This window comes from Otolemur garnettii, unplaced genomic scaffold, assembly GCF_000181295.1.
Source record: "Otolemur garnettii isolate 467f Iridium unplaced genomic scaffold, OtoGar3 scaffold00047, whole genome shotgun sequence".
NCBI lineage: Eukaryota > Metazoa > Chordata > Mammalia > Primates > Galagidae > Otolemur > Otolemur garnettii.
This window is the reverse complement of record NW_003852442.1, coordinates 1,208,268-1,221,643: the sequence shown is the minus strand read 5'-3', so window position 1 is coordinate 1,221,643 and position 13,376 is coordinate 1,208,268. Positions and strand designations below refer to the sequence as shown.

Sequence of the window (13,376 nt, the reverse complement as noted above, 5' to 3'; positions counted from 1 at the left end):
AAAAAAAAGCACAGTTCTAAGTACATAAAAAGTACACTTAAATACAGAACACACATATAAATAAGAGTAACAGATATTTTCCCTATTATTTATGGGTCAGCTTACAAAGTGTGTTCACATACATGGCATCTAACTACAAAAGAGGAGACTCCCACCTCTACTGCAGAGGTGAAGCAACAGACACCGAGCAAGGTCATGTGTCCAAACTCCAGGACAGTCAGGGCGGAAGGGAGACTCCATCCCACAGGGCCAGCACCAAGTGCTCTCGTCCTAACTCTGGAGCCTGTGGTCTCTGCCAAGCAACACTCACCTCACTAACAAGGTGACAGCACCTGCGACCACTGGAGAGGCAACACTGGTCCCCGAGAGGGCCCGGCATCCCCCTTTCACACCAGAACCCCGCACTCCAGCACCATAGGTGACAACATCAGGCTTCACACGACCGTAGCCTCCTGGTAGTTCCTGTGAATGAGAGCAGCTCAGTTTCTACGGTTCACACCCTACTACGCGACCACATGCAGTCATGAGTGAAAAGCCAGAACAGGAAGAAGGGTTATGGTTTTAGTCTAAAATTCACTGCAAAGCAGAAAACAAGCTTAGAGGGTAAAGTAGAAAATAGAACTATTTTTAGTATGTTTTATAATAACCAGGACAATATAAGGGCATAAAGCAATTAAAAAATATATATTAAAAAAAATAAAACTAAGTATTTTAATTTAGCTAGCATGCAAAACTAGAAGCTGGACATTGATTCAACATGACTAAAACCTGGGAAATGTTTTATCTCTATATAAATTAAAAATTAGAAATAGGTTAGAAAAACTAGAAAATTAAAATTAAAAACTGGAAAAAAACATGTTTCTTTATAAAGAAAAAAGTATACAATATGACTGGATATTGAAAATTGTCAAAAATAAAAGAAACCATTTAGGAAAACCAAGGTAACTGTATGTATGCCTAACTTAGGGTAAGATTTTTCACTAAGTTCTCTCATAAGCTTCCTACAAAGTAGGGCAGAATTCAAAGTACAAGACGGTCTTGTATTCTGTCAGAAAAAGTTACCAACATGAGGTGAAAACCATTCCTGACAACCAGAAAAGCCGTGTGGGTCACACATATGGCTGACGGAGGGGCAGATCTACACTCGCAGCTCTGCAGAACTGAGGGACATCGTTCGAGACACTATTAAAAACAAGCTCCTGAGGAAGGCCGAGGACAGCACACCACCTCACAGGTGAGGGAAGTGTTCACAAAGGGAGACAGAGGTGACTGGCAGGCACGTTCTCCCGGGACTGACTTTCACCTAACTGGGGTCACCAGACCATGGCGTCCAGTCAGGTCAACCCCAGGAGGAGGCTCTTGACTGCCTTAGGTGTGGACACCTGGTGGAGCTGGTGCTGCCATGGTACTAAGATTCAAGAGGAAGACTATGTCATTAAGGGCTGCAGGGCTGGACAAGGCCCACAGTGTTCCCAGTGTGAATCTTTCTGGGGATTTAATCGAGGCCTCCAAGCATGGCACACATCAAGTCAGAGGACCAGGAGATAAACATCCCCAGACACCAGGGGCAGGTGCTCTCCCCAGCTACTCAGTGCTGCTCCAGTCAGCATCTCAGCTTGAATCAAACCTTGACAGGTAAAGGAAGGTGAATTAGTAGGATAATTAAACCCCAAGTGGCTGGGTTATTAACTTGGTGGGGATACTTCAATTCCGTCCAGTTAAACATAACTAATTCTGTGTTAGTGGAGTTGATACTAAGCTATTCTCAGTATCTTCTCCCACTTCTTAAGGCCAAAACCAAAAAGGCATCTTGCCTACCACTGAGGAGGGCAGCTCATCATATTACTAGTTAGGACAACTGGGCAGGAATCTATTTACCCAAAAAGTGAGTTACTCAGAAATACAACAGAAGAAGAACCAGTAAACACTTCTTAGAATCCACCAGAGTTCCCTCCATGAGTGGCTCTGGGCTAGCCAGAGTGAAGGGGCAGAGGTCAAGGGGCAGCTCTTGTCCTGATGGTGGGGCCAGCACCCACAGCCCTGGCCTGTCAATGTGTATCAGAGGGCTGGTCTGCCTTATATGCTTCTAATCTGTGCACTGACAACACACCCAAGGCTCAACCAAATGGTCCTGTTAGACACATGACATTAATAATGAAAAGGTACCCAGGTCGTCATTCCTCTTGAAGAAAAGCGAGCAATGTTATCTTCAAAGTCAATGCCACCTACTCCAATCACATCCATCTGATCAGCAGGGTTATTCAGCGTGCTAAATTGAGAGAGAGACACACACACACAATAAACAAACAAACAAGAGAAGACATAACTTAAAATGAACAATTCAAATAAGGGTAAATACGCCCATAAAAGCCTAAGACTTTCTGAGGCTCTTCTGTGAGAAGGCTCACGCAGCACTGACACACCACGTCCTCTGAAATGCTGAGCTTGAGCTGTGTCCTCTCCTGGGAACACCCTTCCTCTCTTCTCCCTGTCAGAGTGTCACACTTGAGCTGAGCTCAAGGTTCAGTTTCCCCCTCACTCCTCCAGGCTTTAAAGAGCTCCTCTTGCCTTGAACTTCACAAGCCTTAACTGACCACAGTTCACCATCTAATTACATACACATTCTAATATCACTTTTGAATTGTTCCAAGTATTTCTACCTTGCCTCCCCAACCGGATTAGATACTTTGCTGGGAAGAAACCATATCCACACAACTGCATCTGTCACGGTCAGGAAGCTATAGTGCTTCTGCAGTGCTGCCCCCCACCCCGCCCCGGGAACTGAGGGGGTGACTATCACTATCCTGTACCCGCAGCCTCTTAGAAGAAGACACACAACGCAAGGAAAAAGTCACATAGTCCCCACAAGATCTCTGCAAAGAAACGACAGTGAAATGAGGAAGGACAAAAAAACATCAAAACCGGAAAGTCAAGATGAAGTTGGACTATTTGAAAGTATGAAGCCATCAGTTACTAACCTGCATTTCTAAGTTTTATCTATTATACAGCTCCACTACCAAAAAAATGAACTCTTTGACAATTCAGTAACTACAACAGATTTCAAGTGGCTTAAGAGATTTCAATAGCAAGAAGTTCTATAGCATGTGCTTTTAACCAAAGGTTCCGAACCACACCAAGTCAACAGGGACACTGTCTCCTCAGCTCACTGGCCCCCAGTACGCTGCCAGGTGGTCATCCCGAGGGTCTTATGATGACTTTCCATTAGCTGATACTAGAAACTTACAAATTTCCATGAATTCAAGGAACAGAAGTCACTGTTTCCTAGAAACTCCCAGTGAAGCTAAGAAAAAAATGTTACCTTCCCATCCTCTTTCTACCTATCAATCCCAGTAATATTAACTATACTTAAACCCCTAATAAATAAGCGAAGGCTTGAGATGAAGAACCAGGGAATAAACCACCGTTGGCATTGAATGAAGAAAGCTGCAGCTGCAGGCTTTTCGCACCACAAGGTGTAAGAGCAACAGCGGAGCAGTCCTGACAGACACCCAAGCAGTGAAATAGTAGCTGCCACCACCAAGGCAGCAATAACCACGTGCCATTTCCCATCGCTACAAGACATGGCTGCCAGACACTCGGGTCCCTGTGAGCACCGTGAGCACACACACAAGGTGAGGACAGGACCGTCCCTTTAAGGCTTTTTCCCTCTATATACTACCAATTCACAACTCCGTGATAGGGAAAACAAGTACAACTGCTCACAAAAGCCACAGGGTTTTAGAAGGGCAGCTAGGGTAGAATGAAGTGGTCAGGACAGCATCTCAAAGAGACGGTCACCCACACAAGTGTGAAACCGAGGACCAGCCGCAAACACAGGGTGAGGAACCTGATGCGCAGTTTCTACTGCCGATGTGAGGGAGCCCAGATTTGAGGGAAATGTGCCTGGAGTAGTGGAAGACAACGCCGGGCACAGATTGCAGCTGGAGTCGGCAAACGCACCCGTTCCTGCTGTCACTGGGCTGTTGGAGTACAGCCCTGCTCCTTCGCTCTGGTGCTGCCATCAGTGCTCTCATCTCACACAGCACAGGGCCAAGTAGCTGCAATGGAGACCGATGGCCCACAAAGCCTAAAATATTTATTATCTGACCCTTTACAGAAGTTTGCAATTCTGGACTAGCTTCTGGAAACCAAGAAGAAAAATTTGATCTATTGAACAATAATCATCCACTGCAGGTTCTTGATTAGGAAAACGCCGGTGTGTCTGTTTTAACAGTAGAAATAGAGAAGGAAGAAAAAAGGGCCGCTACCACTCACAGAGCATTGATACTCACAGTGCTTTCCCTCCTACCTAATTTCATCCTTACAGCTGCCTCAAAGATAGGTCTCATGCCCCTGTGACAGGTGAAGAAGTTGACGCTCAGAAAAGGGAAGTCCCCTCCGCCTGAAAGTGGCAGGAGGGACCTGTCTGCTTCCACATATCTCTATCACGATGGAAGAGCTGGGGCAGAAAGAGCTAAAGGTAGGAAGACAAGCCGGGAAACACTGACAACTTGGTGACTTTGAGTGGATCAGTGCTGGCCCTGAGTGGGGACACTAGAAGCAGGAGAAACACAGGGAGGGAAAACAAGAAAACCTGACAAGGTGTGTGTTGTGATACAGCCATGTGCACACTAGGGTATGTTTATGCCATTTCAGTCTACAAATCACAGGATGCATCACTAACCCCATAGCAAAATCCAGCACTGGACCACTCCAAGGGCGCAGCGTTCCAGCTAGGCTGGAACCACGTGACTGCCAACATTTGTGTTTTCTGAGACACATAAGCATAACTTCACGCTACACCTGGGACACTTTGTGCAAGCTCAGCCGATCCTCAAGACAACCTGCTTTCCTATAGCTTCTAGGATATCCCAGTAAGATGTACTGTGTGGGCACAACATGACACACAGCCACTGCCCATGTGCCACAGACAGGCCTGTTTGGGACACATGAGCTCACACACTTCTCTCTACACCCAATAATGACAAGCTGAGGATACACACTGTCATCTTCCCTTTTCCCTCAGTGGTTACCTTCAGCCCTTTATCATAGTACCGAACTGCACACATTCTGGGTAATCGATAAAGGAGAGTAGCGAACATCCTCAGCCTCCGGTAAGAAATTATACACATTATCTACAGAGGAACTCAGAGCTGCAGGTAGAAAGAAGACTGAGATCTCTAATCAAAGTTTATTAGCAAACGTTTCTCATCTCGAGCTGCTCTAGTTCCCCACAGCAGCCTGGTACAAAGACACATCGCTGGGCCACTACACTCTCCGATGCCATATCTGGCCCCTTTGTCAACTCCCACAGCATCGTCTGGTCTCTGCCAGGTCCCAGCAAGTCCTCCCTTGTTTTAGTTTCCTGTGTCTGCGCCTCACCTTTCCCAGAGAAGCAGGCATCTCACAGGTTTACCTCTTCATTCCCTGTGCTTGTTAATATTGCAGAACCCATTTCTCTCTAACAGATTTACTTTCCTGATTGATTTTTGGGGAAAAATAGAATAAAAATTACTATTACTATTTATAAACCAAGTTTTTTAAAAATTGAACAGAAAGAAGACTGAACCTGAACTGACTTGACAACTGCTGAGGGGAGTAGTAAGCGCTTGGGGGTTCATCACACATTCCATTTTTTGTTTGATAAAAACGTGCATGATACCAAGCCCTACATATGCAAACAGGTAGGTGCACAGATGGACACTTTTTAGCTACTTGAGGGAAAAACAATCCCTAAAGCTCACCCCTGTTGAGGCCACTTACCCATAAAGAGGTCCATCGTTGCCAATAGCAGAAACCATGATTACATTGTTAGCCGTTAATTCCCATACCTACAAAATTAGAAAGCATTTATTTAATGAAAATATAATACTTTTAAGGAATCCACATATAATTGTCAACCCTGACGCCCCAAATTCTTTTTCTTTTTTTTTTTTGAGGCAGAATCTTATTATGTTGTCCTTGGTAGAGTGCCTTGGTGTCACAGCTCACAGCAACCTCCAACTTTTGGGCTTAAGCGATTCTCTTGCCTCAGCCTCCTGAGTAGCTGGGACTGTAGGCACCTGCACAACACCCAGCTATTTTTTGGTTGCAGTTGTCACTGTTGTTTAGCAGACCCAGGCCAGATTCAAACCTGCTAGCTTCGGTGTATGTGGCCGGCACCCTACTCACTGAGCTATAAGCGCTGAACCCACCACCACCCCCAATTTTAAAAATAATCCTAAAAAGGAAAGCCTCCTTAAAATATACCACCGGAGGGAGAACAGGACCCTATCTCTGAAAAAACAAAACCAAAACAAAAAGAGCACTGGGTGATACAGGTGGGTCTGTCTGACACTGCTCAAGTCTAGAGAAGGACAAGGCCTAGAAAGCAGGACTGCGCAGAACACAGGCAGACACTAGCTTTCTTGTCATTTTTGGAAAATAAGGGTTGTAAGCTGAGGTGAGAAAGCATCAAGGCACCAAGTGCTCCTTATAAACACCTATTTCCAAGGCCTCCAACCTCGGATGTATGACATTAAATAAGTCATTAAAGTTCACGTCATTAACCATTTGTCTGTGCAAAGCTATCACCAGCTGGGCCAAAAGCCAGGAGCATATACTAGAAATGATGCAAAGCTGGGGTTGCAACAGAGCAGGAGCCACCATCCAACCGCAGCGTCTGTGTGCCCAATGTGACTGACCTTGTCAACAAAGGGGTGATCCATGAAGTCAGGGCCCCCGATGCTGAGGTTTAACACGTCAATCTTCTTTAAGATGGCATAGTTGAAGGCATCCAGAAACCAAGATGTGTAAGATACCTAGTGAAATTGTAAAACCGTCCTTTTAGTGTTTCTGTAAAAGTCTCAAAATACTATGATAATTTCTAAGATTCTTAAAAACATCAAGTATTTCTATTAATATAAATAAGTCCCAAGTATGAATAATGCTCTGGAATATAAAATATTATGCCCAGAAATTCTACGTCCTTGGAGGTGAACCCTAGGAAGAGGGAGCTGTGTTCTGTGGGCAGCCTCTCTTTCCAGGTGTGATGTATAAGGTACCTTCCAAGATAAAACCCCAAACTTCTAACTGCCCCTCTTAGAAAAGGATGTATCCTAAGACACGGCTAATAAGTTAAGCACCTCTAAATACTATGTTTTTGTCTAATAATCTTCATTCCTAAACAGACTGAAGAATAAATGGCAGCAGTGACAGTTATCTGTTAACATTAGTTCTCTGATGTCCCCCTCTTCCTGCTTTCCTTACAAAAGTCACCTCAGTGTTAGTATTTTTGCTAAATGCAAGATTAAGTTTATAGGGGGAAGAGAGGCAATGTAATGATTAAGAATTATGTTTTTAAAGCCCTTTAAAAGATCACATATTTATAATGGTTACACATGCAAAAGAAATTCTAGGAGGAGGTCTGTAAGAAATTAAGAACAGTATCACATGAGAGACCAGGGGAAGTGAGGTAAGCACCTGCTGGAAGGGGTCAGGGTTGGAGACTTACCACTGCACTGCCTTCCAGGATTTTGAACTATGTATTACCTATTCAAAAACTAAATTAAAGAAAGAGAACAAATACTAGGATCCTCTTCCTTTTCTGTAGTTTCCAAATGAAGGGTGAGGGAACAAAGCTTGCTAATTAGAAACACTGCTAGGTGCTGGGATGCAGAGGTAAGTAAAGCTGTCCCCACCCTCACGGCAGCAGGAGAACAAACGGGGAGGCCAACACATAAACATGCAACTATTCTATCATGGAGACCCAGAGGCCTGGGAAAGCCTGCAGATGGAGCAGAAACAGGAGGTCAAAGAATCACTGTCCGTGGTGGCCTCAGGGTTCGAGTTAGGGGCAGTAAAGGGAGTGGCAGAAGAAGAGCAGAAGGGACGGTGGAGAGACAGTGCAGCCCACGCAGCCTGAGAGTGACTCAGTATCACTGATGGGTGCTGCTCTTACCTGGATGTGAACAATCAAGTGTGACTTTTTACATTTCACTATCAATTCCTTAAAAGACTCAGAACTCCTCAAAACACCTACCTGACTATTGGTAAAGACCCTGAAAATATGAAGTTCTGCATCTGGAGCAAATCCTTGGCATTCCCTCATACTGGCTATCACACCTGCCACAAATGTGCCATGGCCCAACCCTGCAGACCATTAGAGGAAAGAAAAGATCCCATTAAACACAGTTGATAACGCAGGCCACAATGCAACGCTCCAACCATCACCTCCATACAGACTCCATCCTCTGAGTCCTAGAGGGAGGATCCCTGGGGCCACCCCACTCAGAACTCAGCCGGCATAAGCACCACATGAAGTCTAGTTACAGCCTCTCTGCTCTAGAAGAGTTGCTCCTTCACTAGGCATCCTCCCCACACCCCTCTCCACCACCAACCTTTATTTTCTGACACTGCCTGAGATTTTCAGAAAAGCTTCTACTATAATGAAAGGCACAGTAACTGGGTTACTGTCCAATAACTGCTGGACATGGACTGTGTAGTCATTAGCCCTTGGACAAACAGACCTGAAAGAGGATGGCAGGGAAGTCACTGCGTTACAGAGACCTACCATCATCTAGAGTCCGCTCATTGGTCCAGTTGGTTCTCTCCTTCACATTTTTGAAGTGGGGATGCTTCTCACTCAGCCCAGTGTCAAAAACAGCAACTCTCACATTAGCACCTTATTCCAAGAAGAAAGTACAATCGTGTTTGGAGAAATCATCTTTTTTGGATTTTTGCCAGTAGAATACACTCCCTCCTGAACCCACAGAAAGTGACGTAGCATGCCAAAGTCTGCCCAGAATGCAGTGAGTTAGGTCAGATGCTTGGGGAGTTAGCTGGCTGAGCCAAGATCAAGAAAAGAAGAGAACAGGAGAAATGCCACCATTTGCTGCTGAACCAGATTTGAGGATGAACAGATCTCTCTGGACCCTCCTCAACTGTCACCCATATTCAGGGGTGGAACAGCCCTCCCCATTCCTATAGTGTCCTCCAGGCTGTGGGCTGCCGTCTCTATCTCATCTTCTCCTGGTGATTTACGACATGGCTCCATCCCCCCATCTACTCAGAGGCCTTCCAAGCACCCACAAAGCATAAACCTAAGGAACAGAGCAGGGCAAGTGGGGGAAAGCAGGCAGAACTATTCCTACTCCTGACAAGGACAGCAATTTACTCAGTGCTACTCATAAATGACAATAGACTCTGCAAAGAAGGATTATTAACAACACATGGGGTTGACCCCATTTCAAGGACAATCATGATAGTATACCCTTTTCTATAATGATGAGTCTATTTTGGATGGCCAAAAGCCATCTGTACCATGTGAAATGATTGACCTGTAAGATATTCTAGAACACATCTAGAAAAAATACAAGATACCTGTATTATTTTAACAGCTCACGAATGTAAAAAGGATGTCTTTCTGATGTGAGAGTTGTTTACCAATAAACACTATGTTAAATAATCAATACGCAGTGATAACTACCAAAATTATTGCTACTTTTTAAAAATACACAAATAAAACTGGAGACAGTTTGGTTTGGGGGAATAGTTTTCTGATGACCAGAGAATCTGTTTTCTAAAGAAGTTATTCTGGGCAGTGCTTGTGGCTCAGTGAGTAGGGCACTAGCCCCATATACCGAGAATAAAGGGTTCAAACCCAGCCCCAGCCAAACTGCAGCAACAACATCAAAAAATAGCTGGGTGCTGTGGTGGGCACCTGTAGTCCCAGCTGCTCAGGAGGCTGAGGCAAGAGAATCACCTAAGCCTAAGAGCTGGAGGTTGCTGTTGAGCTGTGATGCCACGGCACTCTACCGAGGGTGACAAAGTGAGATTCTATCTCTTAAAAAAAAAAGAAGAAGAAGAAGAAAAAAAGAAGTTCTCATTCTGGGCAGTGCCTGTGGCTCAAAGGAGTAGGGCGCTGGCCCCATACCTCTCGCTGGCTGCGAGAGGTGGTGGGTTAAAATCCAGCTCCAGCCAAAAACTGCAAAAAAAAAAAAGTTCTCATTCTAAAAGATAAAACCAAGAGACAAACGTTTTTAATAAAATGTCAGTCTACCAGGAGTTAAAAGTTGGCAGGAAGCGAAAATTTGAGAAGGGTCTCTAGTAGGAGGTGTGGGAAAAAGTACCTAGACAAACTGTGATGTCCTGGAGGCAAGCAAAACTGGCTTACATTTAACACTCAGGGTCAAAAGTCTTCATATTATTTAAAACCAGAATGTTCTGCCACAATGAATCAGCAAGGGAAAAAAATCTTATTGGTTATGAGTTTGATTTCATAGGTCATGGTCCTCAGTATTGTTTCCTGTCCTGAAACAAATGATCAGCATATGTGACAGTCACTTGGTCACTCTGCCTACAGGACGCCAAACTCAAGTGATCAACTAATTCTCATGAAACTGCCCAAATCAAAGCGACCATCTCTGAATTCAATCTCTTTCTCTGAGAAATTACAGACCTCTCTGAGACTGCCAGCCAGCCCAGGCTGTGAAGTAGTACTGTATTTCTTGTGTACAATAGAGAGAAATGATAACAATCTACCCTTTCTAATCTCTGAAATGGTAACAAAAGTAAGATACAAGTGGTGACAATTACCAACAGATGCCTGGCACAGCAGGCACAACAGACCAAGGCTAAACGACTGGACTGTGTCCCACTCAGCAAATAGGAGGACAAGCATGTTAGTGCAGGGCTTTAGGGCAGGTGCTCCCAAGACTTACGGAGGTCCCGAACCCCAGACTTGCACTGTTGCCAGTTAACAGCACACACCTGTGTATCCCATCTGCCAAAGCACGTCTGCTTGCAGCGTTTGTGCAACCTGGCGAGGAATGGCTCTCAGCAACCGTCTACTTGAATGTCTTCCAGTAGCATGCCAGAAGCCAGAGCCCAGGGAGAGACTGGCTCTTCGCAGGGGACGAGATGACTGCCACTTCTGGCTCCATCGGGTTTCATTGCAGGGCACTACGGGGTCAGCTACAGGCAAAAAAAAAAAAAAAAAAAAGGTCAGAGAAGAAGGGAAAAAACAGACTACACTACATGTGTCAGGCAAAACAAACATTGTAAACATAGCAATATGACCTCTTAATGTCTTATGTGAAGGAAGTGGAATTCTCTCCCTTTTTTACATGAATATAATTACCAACAGAGGACATTATTTTCTTATTTTCCCTAAGAGTTCTTTATTTGAAATTTTTTGAACCAAGGTGAGGCAGAAAGGGACTGATAAAATAATTTTTAAAGAAATAAAGCTGGCAGCGCCCATAGCTCAGTCGGCAGGGCACTGGCCACATACACCTAGGGTGGTAGTTTTGAACCCGGCCCAGGCCTGCTAAGCAACAATGACAACTGCAACCAAAAAATAGCTGGGCGTTGTGCCGGGCACCTGTGGTCCCAACTACTTGGGAGGCTGAGACAAGAGAATCGCTTAAGCCCAAGAGTTTGAGGATGCTGTGAGCTGTGATACCATAGCACTCTACCCAGGGCGACAGCTTGAGGCTCTGTCTCAAAAAAAAAAAAAAAAAAAGAAAGAAAGAAAGAAAGAAATGAAGTTAACTATGATACTAAAACTAAAGAAAAACGTGATTTTTCATTAGCAACTTGTTCACACTGAACCAGAAAGGGGAAAAAAGTTGAAGAAAATGGTCACTAACCAATCATGAAGTTTTACTATTATAGAAGCTGACTCTTTGCAGGGGACGAGATGACTACAGCAAGTCTATAGATTTCTGGCACAGAAAAAAGTCACGTTATCCCACTAAACACAAACATCAATAGGACCTTTTTCAAACGGTATATTGCTCACTATTCTCCACATTCTTTCTTTTTGGAGACAGTCTCACTGTGTAGCCCTGGGTAGAGTGCATGGTGTCATATCTCACAGTAACCTCAAACTCTTAGGCTCAAGTGATTCTCTTGCCTCAGCCTTCCAAATAGCTGGGACTATAAGTGCCCACCACAACACCTGGCTATTTTTAGAGACAAGGTCTCACTCTGGCTCAGGCTGGTCTCGCACCTGTGAGCTCAGGCGATCCACCCACTTTGGCCTCCCAGAGTGCTAGGATTACAGGTGTGAGCCACTGTGCCCAGCCCTCAACATTCTTATCTACTAGAATTTCACCTTTCATAAAAACCCAAAGGACTACAAAGGAATAAGGGAGGGGGAATTTCTGACAGTGATGAAATTATTCTGTATTTTGATTTTGTTAGTGGATACATTTGCCAAACTGTATGCCAAAAAGGATGCATTTGCTATCTATAAATTTCTTTTTTAAAAAAGAGGGAAAACCCAAAACAAATACCACAAGAGTTTTTTCCCTTTACCTTTCAAAGTCCATGTTATAATGAACATCATATTTCAAATGCATTTTAAGAAGAAAAAAATCTATAATACTACTGCAGTTCTATTTCTAAAGCAAAATTACTACCATTTTTTATCCTAGCCTTACCAGGCTACACCCATCAAGTACCAAAGCATAGAAAATATATATAGTCATGTCAATCCCATTAAGTAATTATTTGCACAGTGCCACAGAAATTGCTCTATACTGAAATTCCCATGTTGATTCTGATCTTTAAGTCAACAGCACAAGACAACACCAGAGTTACTAATTGAAGAAACATTTAGAACAAGGAAGGGTTCTGCTTTACCTCAAACAGACCAGACTACACTTGAGGTATTACACTCAGTTCAGGGCTTCACAGTTTAATAATTTAGAAAAACTGCAATGTACTCAAAGGAAAACACTTTAAATGGTGAGGGGACTCAAACCACGTCATCTGAGTAACTGTTGAAGGAACTGGAGATTATTGCCTAGAGAGATGAAACTGTCTTCAAACATCAGAGAGCTACCTGAGTCATAATAATCTTTACATGCTGTGTCATAGAAAACAGGTTAGCTTTGTCTTACTGTCACAGAGCAGAGCCAAATGGATAGGATCCAGAATCAAACAGTTTCAGCCCCAAATAAAGCAAAATCTACCAACAGTTAACATTTTGTTACATCCTGATCATTCTGCTAAGCTCTCTTCACATGCATTATTTCATTTTTATTTTCATGAGAATTGTGAGGTAGGTAATATATCCATTTTATGAATGAGAAAAATTAAAACTTACTGCTCAAGGTCATAGCTAACTTCAAGAACAGACATGTCAACAGTTAAGCATCTCCTTTTGGGGGTGACCGGCACAGACCATGACAAATGCAGAGGAGAAGGTACAGAATGGACACCCACCCCCAATCCCCTGGGAGTCTATGACTCTCTTTTTTTTTTGAGACGGAGCCTCAAGCTATCCCCCTGGGTAGAGTGCCAGGGCATCACACTCACAGCAACCTCCAACTCCTGGGCTCAAGCGAGTCTCCTGCCTCCACCTCCCAAGTAGCTGGGACTACAGGCGC

General features: G+C 44.1%; 1 protein-coding gene across 1 annotated transcript in view; it reads right to left on the bottom strand.

Annotated features, from left to right (window-relative positions):
• Window positions 1-13,376, bottom strand: part of MBTPS1 (membrane bound transcription factor peptidase, site 1) — a 54,982-nt gene that overhangs the window by 26,634 nt on the left and 14,972 nt on the right. The window contains exons 4-10 of the mRNA XM_012806100.2: window positions 10,750-10,953; window positions 8,552-8,662; window positions 8,021-8,130; window positions 6,684-6,800; window positions 5,764-5,831; window positions 2,167-2,269; window positions 311-462 (exon numbers count right to left, since the gene is read on the bottom strand). Of these exons, the coding sequence (XP_012661554.1) occupies window positions 311-462; window positions 2,167-2,269; window positions 5,764-5,831; window positions 6,684-6,800; window positions 8,021-8,130; window positions 8,552-8,662; window positions 10,750-10,953 (865 nt within the window). The remainder of the gene's footprint in view (window positions 1-310; window positions 463-2,166; window positions 2,270-5,763; window positions 5,832-6,683; window positions 6,801-8,020; window positions 8,131-8,551; window positions 8,663-10,749; window positions 10,954-13,376) is intronic.